This window comes from Triticum aestivum, chromosome 7B, assembly GCF_018294505.1.
Source record: "Triticum aestivum cultivar Chinese Spring chromosome 7B, IWGSC CS RefSeq v2.1, whole genome shotgun sequence".
NCBI classification, from domain to species: Eukaryota; Viridiplantae; Streptophyta; class Magnoliopsida; order Poales; family Poaceae; genus Triticum; species Triticum aestivum.
Genome location: NC_057813.1, coordinates 644,504,446 through 644,519,686, shown reverse-complemented (window position 1 = coordinate 644,519,686; position 15,241 = coordinate 644,504,446). Strand labels below are relative to the sequence as shown.

The following is a 15,241-nucleotide window of genomic DNA, read 5'->3' as shown; positions in this document are numbered from 1 at the left end:
GGATAAATAGTGCATGTACTAAAAATCAACAGATTTGTTTTTTTTTGTGTGTATGTGTGTAGCTCTCATATCGTATTTCATCCTGGAAAATTACACACATGTACATTATCTCTCTATGAATTTTGAATATTTCAGTTTCGGCCTCCATGGAGCTCGGCTTTCATTTGGCATTTTCGGCTTGAAATCCCACTGTATAAGATTTGGTTTTGGATCTTAAGGTTAAGGTGGACCCCATGTGCAGGTTTTTTACTCATGTTTGCACTAATATGTCTCCATAGCACATGTATGACTTCTGGTTATCTGTTTGGGTGTAAAATTTCACTGGAGTTAGTAAGAGATCCCGTAACAACCACAAAACAGAAACACTGGCACCTGCCGACTAACAATTTTCCTTTTTTTTTCTTGGTCGACTTACTGATACACCGCAAGCGCTAAATTCTTCTGTAATACAGTTCGTTATTCTATACTTATATCTGAAGGCAGTGCAGTTACAACTTACAAGGTAAAAGCTCACCGTCAACAAAAAGTTGGAAAGAAGAAAAGTTGCATGCCTTTACATTAACTTCGATTTGCAAATATACCACAGCGATCAACATTGTTTCACTACTCTAGCGAGATGCGCCGGATCTTGGAGACCAGATGGGCGGTGGGGAGGTCCAGCTGGGTTCCGCCGTCCGATTTTATCAGGTCACGGACCTGGTCCCTCGGGGTCGAGATGCAGGCATGGAAGGTGGACAGGAACGGAGGGATCGGCATCGACAGCGCCGAGAGGACGTTGTTCAGGTACTCGATGTCCGCCGCTAGCTGCTGGGCGCCCCGGTCCGTGATGTAGTGGATCCCGCGCAGCTGCTCCATGAACAGGGCGGTGGCACCCTCGGCAACCTGAGACATGGAAACGAAGGTCAAGAAAACATACTATAGTTTTCGGCATGGTTTCATTTCAAAGCATTTGATTTCGTGTTTTTTCTTATTTGTTCCTATATACATATGACAAGACTGTTGAGGGGATTTAGTGTATTGTTCTGCTCAATTGTGATGCACATATTTTCAATATGTATAACGCACAGTTCCCTACATAATTTGCAACATAAAACAAAATAAGCATTGGAGCATGGTTGATTTTGTTGACAGCATATTTTACAAGTAAACAGGGTAATGGACACTCTTATTGAAGATGCTAAGTCCAGATTATGTGACTTCGAATGTGGTATCACTTACCTTGAATATCCACTCTGTAGCAAAGAACTGAGCCTCATCGTTGCCAGCCTCACTGCCTGAGATGCCTTCAGCCAGAGGCTCCAACTGCTGTGGCAAAGTGAGGAGATACTCCCCGACACTGGTCACGTATGCCTGTGGGTACGCACTGAAGCTTGGAAGAGGAAGACCACCCTGCTCCTCCACGGACGACCAGATTGGGAGGCGAGCAATCTCACTGAGACGCTGCCGGACTTTGGAAATGAGCACATCATATACAAGCTCGTTTACTTTGTCTGAGAAAGCCGCAACTCTTTGTGACGTGACGGGAAGAGCGTGGAACCTTGGATCTTTTGACTGTACAACAGAAACAAGTTCCTTTTAATGAACAGAGGATGAAGGGCAAATAAATTCTATGTGCAAGAATCAAGAGGTATATGAATAGGTTCTATGCCAGAGTTGAATAGTAATAACTTAATGTAATACTTCCTCCGTTCCTAAATATATGACGTTTTGGTAGTTTAAATTGAACTACCAACACGTCATATATTTAGGAACAGAGGGAGTACAAAAGAAAGTTGCTGCTAAATTTCATGTGGAGCAAAGAGATTATAATCAAATCAAACCCAACAGTTTTACTCCATATGTTCTGTTTAAAGTAAATATGTGGACTCGCTCATGATCAGCAATCTTGAGCTACCATGTAAAGAGCATATTATCACATGATCAAGCATACATATTTTACCAAACACAGAAATCCATCATTTGATAGAGAATAGACATTTGCTGACTCAGCCCAATAAGAAAATGCAGTCTGCGGTCTGAACCATCAGATCAAAAGTCAAATAACTCGGGACTTCAATTGCTACTTAAATAAGAGAAGGGTTAACATGCATCATTTGCAAGTTCAGTCACTAGCTAATTGTTCAGATTTACAGTTGACCCCTGCGTTGTAACACTAAATGCAAGACATTTTAGAAGCATATAACTTACCTGTTCTAGCACAGTGAGGAGTTTCTTAGACTTGTCTGGTAGATTGGTGAGTCGAATGGTTGCTATATCAAGTGCTGCCCTCCCACCCAGAGGTGCTCCCGAGTTGTCATCAGCGGTACCAGCAGATAATTTATCCATGCTAGAACCAAATCCGGAAAGAGAAAAGTTTGTTCCAATCCTGGCAAGAGTAGCCCTTAAAGAAGCTTCGAAAACTGAGGTCCTGCTAGTTAAGCAATCGGCAACTGTAAGAACCTGCAAAGCACCCTGGACAATTGACCATTCTTCCTCTTCAGACACATCCACCAATCGTGGCGCTTCCTTTTTCTCTAACCCTGCATCTTTTTTCAAGGCATCAGTATGTGTGGTATTATCCAACCCACATACCATCCTCAGGGACTTCAAAGTTTCTTGTAGATTAGATATGTATTGCAGCATGACGTCATCAAGAGCCAGTACCAGTTCATCTGCCTCTGATCCACCAGTGAGACTAATGCATCTCTCAACAGCTGCTTCAAGAAGTACTATCATCTGTGGGATGGATTCCTCCATCCTACGGACAGTTTCACTTAGCTCTATACCTTGTGCACCTAAACCACGGGAGATGGCTCCACGGATATCTATACCGGCCATTGCAGCAGAAAGCACAGCGCGCTCCATCTGCCCATACCTACATGACATGAAACTTAGTATACACTATACAGAACTAACTGCTTAGTGTTATGCATTGATAACTACAACTTGTTGTAAATACAGGCGGTAACAAGATGCAACATAAGTTTTTTTTTCTTATTTCCTTTGCTTTTATCAGATAAAACGACTTTTAATGCTTACCTCATCTTAAAGGTTTCATATGGGGAATAAATAGCTTTCAATGTACTCAGCACAACTCCAAGATCTGATTCTGAAAATAAGTGCTGAATGTTCCGAGCAAAAGTGCCAGTCATGTTGTGCAATTCGATTAGTGCAGCAAGATGTTTATTCTGCAATTTGATGCTTTTTGGCAAGTCACCTGATATAACATCCAGTACACCTGGAGATAGAGAAAATAAATCAACTAATTAAGGAACAAAACTAAGTGCTCTTCCACAACAAACAAGAAAAAACAACTAATAACTTGCCAATAAAAAAACAAATATGTGAAGTATACCTTTTGCAACAGATCTGGTTTCAGGAACAGCATCCCCAGTTGCTACATTAACACGAGAGACAAAGCTTGAATTCAGCTCATTCATGGTCTCCACAAGTACTTTTGGGACTAGTGATCTGTATTCTTCAGGGAATGCAGTCAAGCACCTGCAGGTATTAGCATTTTAGAACACTACAGTTTATAGATAGTCGGTGGGGCAAACATTTTTCATGTGGCCCAAAGATAGTTACAAACTGCTGCCATGGGCCACCTTGTGTGTTGACTTAATTTAGAACCACAAGTATTTGTCAAAACAGAATAAAAGAAAACAGGATCACATGGACATACCACTTCCATTCTTGTTCAAGGTAAAGTAGTGTCTCATCATAGAAACTTGGCAGCCAGCTTGAGAATGAGACACTAGTGATTTCACCACCACGCTTCTCCACCTCTGCCCTGCTGGCCCTTTGCTTTAGGTCAAAATCTTCCCATAGTTTCTTCAGAGGCTTGATATGAATCTTAGTGTATTGCACCTCTAGTGACTTGAACCTCCCAATACGTGTCAATATACCACGAAGATCTTGCACAGCATCAATCTTTCAAACAAAATTGCACAGGAAGAGGTTCAAAATAAAATAAATAAAGATGTTTCATGGAGCATTAACAATGAGCTAATTTTGAGACAGAAACCTTGCGGTTAGAAAGGGCATCCAATAAACGGGGCTGAACCATTTCGTCCAGCCTTTCTTCCAATACTTCAAGCTGCTTTCTCACATTAGCAAACTCTGCAACCTGAAAGCAACATTTAACAAGCTAAACGAAAAGACCCTGCATAGATGCTTGGTGAGAAAGAGAGAAGGGAGAGTAAAGTACCTCCCCAACTGCTGACAAGCAATGTCTCATGGTTGCCAGGGTTTCTGCGGCTTTTGGAAGATCGCCACTCGAAAACACATCCTCAACACTTTGGCTCAACTGAGCTAGTCCAGCTGCATCCTGCAATTCCAGCCAACAGACTCTCACAATTATTAGATAAGAACTTACCACTTGAGTAAAGCAGGTACTCTAGTGACATGTGTCGTGCCATGGTAGATACTATTAAAACATACCTGCAATGTCGTGTATGCAGCTTCCATGCGTTGTTTCACAGTATCAATCCGTGCTAGCGCAGTTATTGACTCAGCAGATGAGCCCTCAGCCTGGTTGGAGAAATTATCATAAGTACTTGGTTAACAGACACATTTACAAAATAAAGCTGAAAATGTGTGCCAAATTTGTTTGTGATACATGCAGGTGGCATGTGTGCTTTAACTTCACTAATATATACTCCCTCCGTCCCAAAATAAGTGACTCAAGTTTGTATTAACTTTGTACTAAAGTTAGTACAAAGTTGAGTCACTTATTTTGGGACGGAAGGAGTACTTCTCAATGTTCCCATTGCACTAGAATAAGGGATCAATAATTCCAAATAATCTAGCATAAATTAAATCCAATTGTATTCCGCAAAAAAAGCCATACAAAATGTTGCTGTAGTCATACAATTGTATTAGACAGTTACAGTGCAGTCAGAAGTACACACTCAGTCACACTGGGAAAAAAATGCTACTGCTGCAGCTCTTTCAAGAAGATTCTGAACATGTAATTAACTAGAACTATAGGTCTCAGTATTTTATGGCAATAGACACAGTTTACATGGACATCAGCTCTGAATTTTGTGAGTTTCTATGTACTTTATACAGTATGCTCAAGAGTTTTCTGTGTGCATAATTATGGTGTATATAAGTACAAAACATGGTAGCATCCCAAACTAATATGTTCTTCTTCCTTATTTTTCTAACTCAAGTACCAAAATCTAGCAGGGTCTTACTAAGCCCGGGAAAATTGAGGGATCAAATTCCACATAACAACAAAGGAGACAGTGCGTCCGAAGGCCAAACAGATCAAATCAAAGCTTACATTGTGAATTTGGTACTATTTTGGATAGTCCTATCTAACATTATGTTATGAACATAGCATAATAATCTTATTATCTTAGAAACAAAATGCTATGTCAAAAAAGGCAAAGACCACACAGATACATGTGGCATGGCCTCGGAATTTGAGATCCAGATCCAATTGAAAACATGGTAGCGACAGTAGAGTCCGAACTGTAAGCATGAACGAGCCATACATGCTCAAACTGAATCATACCTAAATCGTTCCCAGACTGAATTGCAGTATGCGAATTAGCACATTTTCGCCGATAGCCTACTCCAAAACACCACATTAAAACGACTCTCGATTTCGCAACAATACATACATGCCGGGCGTAGCCGCGCGCGAGATCCAGATCCGACAGGGGACGACAGAGGGGTGCGGGAAGGGCGGGGGGCACCTGCCTGGGAGAGGGACTGGAGGACGGAGGCGAGGTGGGAGCGGAGCGCGAGGGCGTCGTCGCGGAGCCTGAGCGCGTCGCGGCAGGCGAGCGGGACGCGGCGGAGCGCGTCGGCGCTGTCCCGCTCGAGGGCCGCCCCGGCGTCGTCGGCCGCGGCGCGGAGCCGCTCCTCGGCGTCGGCGAGGAAGCGGTCGAGCGGCTCGGACGGGTGCCGCGCGTCCAGCGCCGCGTTGATCCACCGCTTCGGGTCGAACCCCTCCGCCCCGAACTCCGCCGCGTCCACCACCACCATTTTCCTCCGCCGCCGCCGCGCCCCGCGAGGGCCTCCCCCTCTGCCCTTCCTCCTCCTCCTCCGCGGCGGCCTCGGCTCGCCGGAGAATCGGACGGGGCGCGTGGTGCCTCGGGGCTTCGAGGCTGCTGCTTGCCTCCGCGTCTCCTCACTTTGCCACCGAAGTAACGACCACCATGGGCACGGGGGCAAAGTCACTTTGTTGGAGGTCACGGGAAAACGTCTTCCAGATTAAACGTCTTGTGCGAAACTATTCGCAGCATTGTTTATTCCGTTTTCCTCTTGGGAAAGCGAGAAACGACAATCTGGTAGAGACTGGAAAGGATATTTTTTGGATAACCAAAAATCTTCACTATGGTGACAAAAATTCCATTATGATCCGTTTGCAGATTTGTGTTCCTGGTGACAAAGACTTTGAAGCAAGACCAGTCTTGAATATATTTCGACAGCTTTTAAATGTCTAGATATACCTTAGTTATTGCACATCTAAGTTACACAAGCAAGCATAGAAAGGAAAATAAAAGAGTCGGAGCCAAGTGTCGGATCTGGTCGCGTGGGCGGCAGCGTCGTCGGCTCAGGTGGAGCGCGGCCTCGGGGCCGGCGGGGAAGTCAGAGCGGCGGCTCCGAAGAGCACCTCTGTGCTGTGGAGTGTCGGTTCTGGTCGCGTGGACGGCAGAGTCGTCGACTCGTGTGGAGTGCGGCCTCGGGGACGACGTGTGTGAGTTTTAAGTGGTTTGTCAGCCGGAGTGGCGGCTCCGGGTCATGTGGTGGGGTGGCAACTCTGGTCGTGTGGGCGACAGGGTAGTCGGCTCGTTAGGTTTGCAGCCCCGGGGCTGGTGTGTGTCGATGTATCACTTTTCGGCTAGTTTTCTTATAAACTGGTCAATTCTCTTCTTCTTAATGCAAAGGCAGAGCTCCTGCTGTTTCCTTGAAAAAAAAGAGTTAATTACACTTTTAATACATGAACTTGCACAACAGGTATAAATTCATACACAAGGTTAAAAAATGTCACAAAATAGTACAACAACTTGCGTTTGAGGTACATTTACATACATTTTCGTTCCAGGCCATTATCTCTATTAACTCTATTTACTTGGCAAGCCAGCGAGACTAGGCCCGCACTCTCTTAAGTGCAGACCCTGCCTATAAGTGATGATAGAGAAATAAAGTGAAAAATAAAATATCGAGGGAAGCCGACAGAAATTGAACCAAAGACCGCACAACACTGACCTAGAGAGGCTAGCAAGTCCACCAACCGTTACTTGCTGTTTAATCCTATATACATAAGAAGTTGATCCCCACTATCCTATTTATCTCAACATGCATACACGCTACCTCCTCAAAGGCCCACCACTATATGCATAAGAATTTTTTTTCCATTATTAGTTGATCTCATGCACACTTTTCACCTCAACATGCATGAAAAAAGTTTTCCATTATATTACGACACTTATATTCAACACAATAATCAATCATAATATATAATATTTATTTTAGCTTAGTTTATATTAGTAATTCAACAATGGAAGCTTCATACAAACAAATCACTGAAATATATTGCAATCGGTTCCCGCAGCAACGCGCGGGGTATTCTCTAGTTAGTCATAGTTTCCCTGTTATATGATTGTCAGAACCGTTCTTGTTCTTGTTCTTTCTCCACATAATTTTTGAAACCAAACGTCAGATTGTTATGGCCTTACTGCCCGTCTACTGGTTCATCAGCTGGTTTTTTAGGCACTATAGATTAGGATGCACTCCCTCGGTCCGCGAATAGGTACATGTGTCTAGCTTTTGACCTAAGGCAAGGTTTTAAAACTTTGACCAACTTTATAGAAAAAATATAACAACATTTATGGCACCAAATTAGTATTATATGTTACAACTATTTTCTATAAAGTTGGTCAAAAATATAAATTTTGACTTATGACAAAAATAGAAGTACACTTATTCGCGGACAAAGGGAGTATTTTCTTTACTAAAAGCGTCTATAACCAGACCTTCCATACCTGCCCTAAACCCCCGGACGGGTTGCCCTGTCACTATCCGGACCAAAAAAGGTCACCTAACCGGGGTACCCATATCCGGCCTAAACGCCTGGACTGTTCGGCACTCCCCATATCCGGCCATATATGGGATAGATGTGGGGAGTCCCGGATGTGGCTGGGCCCGCCCACCATGTAGGACTGACGGTGTCCGCGGCAATTTGGTCATATCCGCCTCCCCTCTCCTTGCTTGGGCAACACTCTTCTCTTCTCTGTTCACCCTTCTCCGCATTGTCGTCACCGAACTTCCGCCTGTATAGGTGCTCCGCGGCCATCCCAACTCAGGGCTTTGCCACCCGACGGCTTCCGGGTACGTCAAACTCCCCTCATATTTTCACCCCACGCTCTACGTGTTTGATGAAATGTCTGAGCCAGTTTTTGATTCTTTTGGTCATTACTTCTAGTTCACTAATGGATTCGGCATGGAAATCGGTAAACTTTGTAAATATCCTTCGACAGCTTGGTTTTTACCCCCGGTTTGTAAAAAAACACGTCTGGTTTAGTTGGCCAGTGAGCCAAACAATTTCTTGAAGGTAAAGTGTCGCTCGCGTACAGTGTATAGGTTTTTTGTTCAGATCAATTCTCCTTCTGAAAGATATATAAAAGGACTATGGCCCTGTTTGTTTGGGCTTTTGCTTCTGCTTTTGCAGCTTTTTCACTTTGACCAAAAAGCCATAAAAGCTCCTAGATAGGTGCTTTTGGAGCTTTTATGGCTTCTGGAGCTAAATATTGTTATATTGATTCATCAAAAGCCGTAAAAGCTCCAAAAGCACCTATTTAGAAGCTTTTATGACTTTTTAGTCAAAGCAAAAAAGCTGCAAAAGCATAAGCAAAAGCCTAAACAAACAGGACCTATATACATTTGCAACTCACTTGCTAGCCGGTCACGCACTTGCAGCGAACTCTCGAGTTCGAGTCCTGCGGGAGAGCAACGCGCAAGGTTTCTTTCTCTTTTTTTCCTCTTTTCCCGTTTACTGGTGGGCCCTACACTTAGAGACCACACAGAGTTAACATGGAGATAACGACCAGGGACGGAAATGTATGTAGATGTACTTCAAACGAGTAAATTGCTAAAAGCCACCACATTTGTGGCACGAATACTGCAAAACCACCACTTTTGTCGAAAATTTCAAAAAACCACCACTTCCTCGGCAAGTGAGTAAAAAAAGCACTAAACGTGCTATGAGCCGCGACTAACTGAGAATCTGACTTATCGGGCCCACCTGTCGGAGCCACATGGCAAATGGGAAACGGAATAGTGGAAACGGCCGTTAGGACCCCGCTAGTTAAGCCCAGGGCGCGCGCGCGTTAGGGCATTCCTCCCCAACCGCTTTCTTCTCTGCTCTGCTCGTTCCTTTCTCGCACCGCGGCCGCCGCTGCCGTCGCGAGCAGCTTCGCACCGCTGTCGGGAGGGGAGACATGATTTCTTGGTCTGAGCCTTCCGACTGTTCCGACTCTTCCTCTAACGATGTGAGCCGGGTAAGTTTCTGCTCAGGTGCATCTAGGGTTAGGGTTAGGGAGAAAGGGGAATTTCTTTCCGATAGCATGTGAATTCATTTTCCCTCTGGTTAGGTACCTGCCAAAATGGAGTCCACGGACTGGGGCGGCATTTCTTTGAATCATCCTGCATGTTGTGAGCATCGTGCCCCCTGTGAGAAGTTTGTTGCCTTTGAATGGACTGATAGTGGCAGGAGGTTCCTGGGGTGTGCAAAAAAGGTGATTTTCTTAAAGTGTTGAATTGATTTTGTGAAACATGTGAATTCATTACTGATAGAATTGGTCTGTAATATGTGAATCAACTGAATTGCTCAGTTGACTGATACAATAAGTCTAAAATTAGGCAGTTTAAAGTATATATCTCTGGCCATAAATCTTTATACAACAGCTGTACAAAGTGCATGAGTAGGCAGTGGAATAGTTCTATACAATAAGTCTGAAATTAGGCAGTTTCCAATTTCTTAAATGTTGTGGCCATTGTTTTTTGAAATTATTTTAGCTGTATATTTTCTTTCCAATAGTAGGCAATGCAGTAGTAGATACATGACTAATTAATGGATTTTTTTATTTTTATCAATAATGTTTTTAGAAATTGGTTTAATTATATTTCCTTTCTTCACACATTCATAGGATGTACCAAAGTTCAACTTTGTGGACTGGATTGACCCTGAGTGGTCAGTCCTATTGAAGCAAGCTTTAAATACCATCTGGACTATGTATGAGGAGGAGACGGCCAATAGGTTGAGGTAGAATGTACTTAATGCTGAAAAAGTAGTGAAGGCAATGGAAGAGAAGAGGAAGATGGAAAATGACCTGAGGTTTTTTAAAGTTGACTTTGCCAAAATGGTGGCTGACAAGGAGGATGCAATTACCCAGTTAGGCAATGCAAGGTTGGTTATTAGTGACCTGAAGGAACAAATTGAGACAAAGAACTTGGCTGACAAGTCAGACACTAACATTCATCAAGTGCTGAGGGCCAAAGCAGAGAAAGAGAGGGATCAAGAGAAGGAAGAGAAGGTGAAGCTTGTGCAGGAGATGGACAAGATCAAGCAGGAGAGGTCCATGTTGTTGGAGGAGAAGGAGAAGTGGAAGCAAGAGAAAAGGCACCTGAGTACACTATAGGTGATCTGTTCAAAGAGAAGAATGCCACCAAGGGGAAGATCAGAAAGATCAAAGAGATAGTTGATGAATGATTCGATGTTATTGTAGTTGTATGTGCTAGAGTACTCTATCTGCAATCTGTGTCACTAAAAGTGCAAGACATTTGTACTGAATTTAAGTTGGATTAATTTGTGTTGCTGGATAATGCTATTAATTTGTGTTGCTGGATTAATTTGAGTTGCTGGATAATGCTATTAATTTGTGTTGCTGAATTAACTTGTGTTGTTGGATAATGCTATTTCTGCCACATTTTTGTTGAACCTATTGATGTAGATGTACTCTAGATCTTCCATATTTATGAGGTATTTTAGCATCATCAGCAGATGATGTAGATGTAGATGTATAAGTAGAAGTACCAATTTTTGTTTAAGGAGTAGGCCGTTTAGGTTGTCGTCGATGGTTCGATGACCCCTATTCTAGGGTAGGGTAGTTTAGGTTGTCGTCGAGGCTTCAATGACCCCTATTCTAGGGATGGGTAGTTTAGGTTGTCGTCGAGGCTTCGATGACCCCTATTCTAGGGTAAGGTAGTTTAAGTTGTCGTCGATGGTTTGATGACCCGTATTCTAGGGTAAGATAGTTTAGGTTGTCGTCGAGGCTTCAATGACCCCTATTCTAGGATAAGGTAGTTTAGGTTGTCGTCGATGGTTCGATGACCCCTATTCTAAGGTAAGGTAGTTTAGGTTGTCGTCGAGGCTTCGATGACCCCTATTCCAGGGTAAGGTAGTTTACGTTGTTGTCGAGGCTTCGATGACCCCTATTCTAGGGTAAGGTAGTTTAGGTTGTCGTTGAGGCTTCAATGACCCCTATTCTAGGGTAAGGTAGTTTAGGTTGTCGTTGATGGTTCGATGACCCCTATTCTAGGGTAAGGTAGTTTAGGTTGTCGTCGAGGCTTCGATGAACCCTATTATAGGGTACGGTAGTTTAGGTTGTTGTCGATGCTTCGATGACCCCTATTCTAGCTTGACCAAAATCACCCAAAACATTTTGTTTGACCAAAAACCCACAATAATTCTGCTACAATAACAACATTTAGGCTGCACTCAAAACCAACAATAATTCTACTACAGTAACAACATTTAGGCTTCACCAAAAACCAACAATAATTCTACTACAATAACAACATTTAGGCTTCACCAAAAACCAACAATAATTCTGCTAGATCAAAATAACTCCACAACAGCATGAAGGCTTGATCACACATAACATAGGTTCACATAACATAAATACCACATAGGTTCACAGGACTGAAATTACCACATAGGTCCAGAGGACTCAAATTACACAGGTTCACATGACCCCAATTCAAACACAGGTTCAAAGGACTCAAATCATCACACATCCAAGGTTCTTTGGACAAATACAAGGGTTCTAGCCCCAAAAGTTGCAAGCATTGGCAGATATCAAAGATCACACATTTCCACTTGCTGTGAAGTAGCTCTTCAGTCTTCCATATTTTTGAGGTTTCTTCCTGGAACCTATTGCAGCATTAGATGCTCCACCAACTCTTCCACCTCTCACTGACCTCTGTTTTTTAGCAGCAGCAACAACAGTTGATGTAGATGTAGAAGTACCAACAGCAGAAGAAGTCCCTTCTCCACATGGAGGCCTAGGTGCTGGCCTTGGTGCTGAGAAAGCAGCCCTTGGTGCCCTACTAGCAGCTCTTGGTGTCCTAGGAGCAGCTCTTGGTGCCATAGGAGCAGCAGTAGCATCAGGTGGGGTGTAGGATTCTGCCTTTTGTCTTCTCTTTTCCTGCAGTTTTTAAAACAAACAACAATTAAAATCTACATAAGCTAAATCAGATACAATGATTAAAAATATGTACCATGCTTCTATTTTTCCTCAGCTGGAGATCAGGCCTCAAAGGTTGTCCACAATTAGTAAACCTGTAAACCTGTGGCCCATTAACCTATAGTTGCCACATCTGATTGTAGCCATCGTAGAGGTATCTTTTGGTTTAGGCACTTCAAACCTTCCCTTCTTCATCTTTCTTCTTTTCTTCCACTCTGGTCCTCTTTGTGGAATACATGAGGCTCAATATCAGGTTTTCCTGACTTGACCCAAGCATCTTCTCCAGGAACTGGATACACTATTGGTTTGTATGCCTCCAAATACATTGCTTTCCTCAAGAAAGGACTTACAAAATCCTCAGGTTGCATCTTGGCCTTGTAAATTGCACTGCAACCATGGTTGCATGGCAACCCTGACATGTCCCACTTCCTGCATCCAAAAGTGTGCTCCTCAAGGTTCACAGCATAGGTCGTTGGCCCACTACTTACTTGCCACAGGTTAGTCCCTGCCCTAATTGCTTTGCAATCTCTTTGATATTTATTGCTCATCTCCAGCTTCTCTGCATATGTTGGAGCTATTTCCCATCTAGAAGTTGTTGCACTTTCTCTTTTTCCATCAAACCTGACTAGCAACTTATCTTTGATTCCATTAATCATTGTCACTATTGGTTTGTTTCTAACATCCAAGATATATTTATTGAAGACCTCACTTATGGTATTGACTACCAGGTCTGTTTTGCAAATTGTGTCCATTTCATGCCTAGCCCATGTGTGCACTGGAATACCAGATAACCACCTCCATGCATCCTCACACTCATTCTTCAAATTAGCCATGGCTAAATCAAAACCATGCTTTGTGTAGGAATAGCTAGCACTGTCCATGCATTTTTTTCAGATCTTCACCTCTAAATCCAACTCTTTGAAAATTTGCATAAATGTGCCTTAAACAAAATCTTTGTGGGCAGTTTGGAAATACAGCATTGACAACATTAAGCAGGCCCTGATTTAAAAAAAATAACTAGGTTTCAATCTTAAGTTCAAACAATCACTAACTAATAAACAATTAGAGCATAGTTAGGTTGGGTGAGAAAGTAACTAGGTTTGAAAGAGAAAATAGATCACTGACCTTCTGCCTATCTGACATGATGGTGTATTTGCCAAACTTTCCCTCTTCTGTGCCTCCCAGAGTATACTTAAGTTGGGTGAGAAACCAGCTCCAACTGGGTGTGTCCTCCACTCCTACAATTCCAAAAGCAATGGGATACATGTTGTTGTTGGCATCCCTACCAGTAGCTGCTAGGATTTGTGCTCCAGTTGTAAGCTTTGTGAAGCATCTCCAAACCAATGAAAGGACTACATCCATTTAGAAAACCCCCCCTAGGTGCATTGAGACAAAAGAAAAGACCATGGAATCTGGGACCTGGATGTGGGTTTTCATTTATGCTTTTTGGAGTGACAATTGTGACAATGCATCTAGATCCTGGATTGCATATTTTAACTGTTTCAATATAATCAGTCAACCTATGGTACTGCTTCTTATGATCTCCTAGGACAATTTCCTTTGCTGCCTTTTTTAGCTCTCCATGCCATCATCTTTGGAACTTCAATTCCAAATTTCCTCTTTGCCTTGTCTACCAATGCTGGCACAGTTGTGTTTGGGTCTGATCTAATTGTCTCTAAGATAGTGCTTCCTAGCCACTTTGAACTCACTTTACTATGTTTGTCACTAGTTGGGCAAGTATGTTCTGCTCTAAACTTCTTTACACAGAATGTTTGCTCATTCTTGATCTGAGAAGCAACAATATAAAAAGGACATCCTTTGTCCTTGTGGTCACACCAAGCAATGACCCTGTCTTTGCAGTTCCTGTGATATCTGAAAGACCTCAGCTGCTTGATGTGAAAGTTAAGTAGAGCACTCCTAAATTGGTACACATCTTTGAAACATAGCTTCAAACAAAATTGCTGCTCTGGGTTGAGTTTGCTTTCATCATACCATTTTCTTGGCTTTGCCTTCTCTACTCTTGTTTTCCTTCCTGAGGGAATAACAAAAGACATAGGCTCATTGCCATTATCATCCTCTGAGTCCAAAAAACCAAGATTTTCATCCTCATCACCCGAGGGAAGCCAGTCAGGCTCAATTGGATCATTGGCTGATGAGTGTGTTCTTGTTGTTGGCCCCACTCTCTTTCCAATCTTAAGCACAGGCGGCTGCAGTACTCCATCTTCAGTGAAATGTTCTTTTTCAGCTACATTTGCAACTTGTTCAGTGTGCTCTTCCTCTTCCTGCTCCTCAGGAACATCATAAATGTCCTCTGGTTCTGTGTCACCCTCAAAGTGCAGTGTTGCCTTCTTCATATCTGCTGCAGTTGACTGCAGGTCAGCACTATCTTCATTAGAGCTATTTTCCTCCTCACTTTCTGAATCCAGATCCATGTCTGCATAATTGGCATTGTCTTCTATCTGAGAGTTATGGGGAGGTGGCATAGTTTGGATGGGCTGGTAATTTACACTCTGTTGTGTGCCCAGGAACAAAAACTCATCTGTGCCTCTGCCTGAACTTTAACCAACATAATCAGCAAATTACTTATGGGCCACACCATCTTCACTGACTGCAAACACTATATCAGGATCACTGCTATATTCTTCATTAGATATCTGAACTAATTTTGCTGCCTTTCTCTTTCCCTTCTTTGCTGGAGACACAACAATTGCCTGCTGCCTCTTGCCCTTAGTAACTGACAATGTGATCCTCCTGATGTCCTGGTTTTGCCTAAGCATTTC

The 15,241-nt window shown here is 43.0% G+C and overlaps 1 protein-coding gene across 1 annotated transcript; it reads right to left on the bottom strand.

The window, feature by feature from the left end:
* Window positions 1-373: 373 nt before the first annotated feature.
* On the bottom strand, window positions 374-6,163 carry LOC123156206 (conserved oligomeric Golgi complex subunit 7). Its single transcript, XM_044574364.1, has 10 exons — window positions 5,689-6,163; window positions 4,420-4,509; window positions 4,187-4,306; window positions 4,004-4,105; window positions 3,662-3,909; window positions 3,335-3,480; window positions 3,019-3,217; window positions 2,188-2,854; window positions 1,219-1,551; window positions 374-882 (listed from the first exon to the last, which is right to left on the bottom strand). The coding sequence occupies exons 1-10, from the start codon at window positions 5,974-5,976 to the stop codon at window positions 604-606; spliced, it is 2,472 nt and encodes an 823-aa protein (XP_044430299.1). The 5' UTR covers window positions 5,977-6,163; the 3' UTR covers window positions 374-603.
* Between the last annotated feature and the right edge of the window lie 9,078 nt (window positions 6,164-15,241).

Excerpts from the sequence above, each read along its gene's own strand:
- LOC123156206 (XM_044574364.1), bottom strand. The coding sequence starts at position 5,976 with ATGGTGGTGGTGGACGCGGCGGAGTTCGGGGCGGAGGGGTTCGACCCG. Across the intron at positions 3,218-3,334 it reads AACCAGATCTGTTGCAAAAG|GTGTACTGGATGTTATATCA; the intron begins GTATACTTCACA and ends CTCTATCTCCAG. Across the intron at positions 883-1,218 it reads CTACAGAGTGGATATTCAAG|GTTGCCGAGGGTGCCACCGC; the intron begins GTAAGTGATACC and ends TCCATGTCTCAG.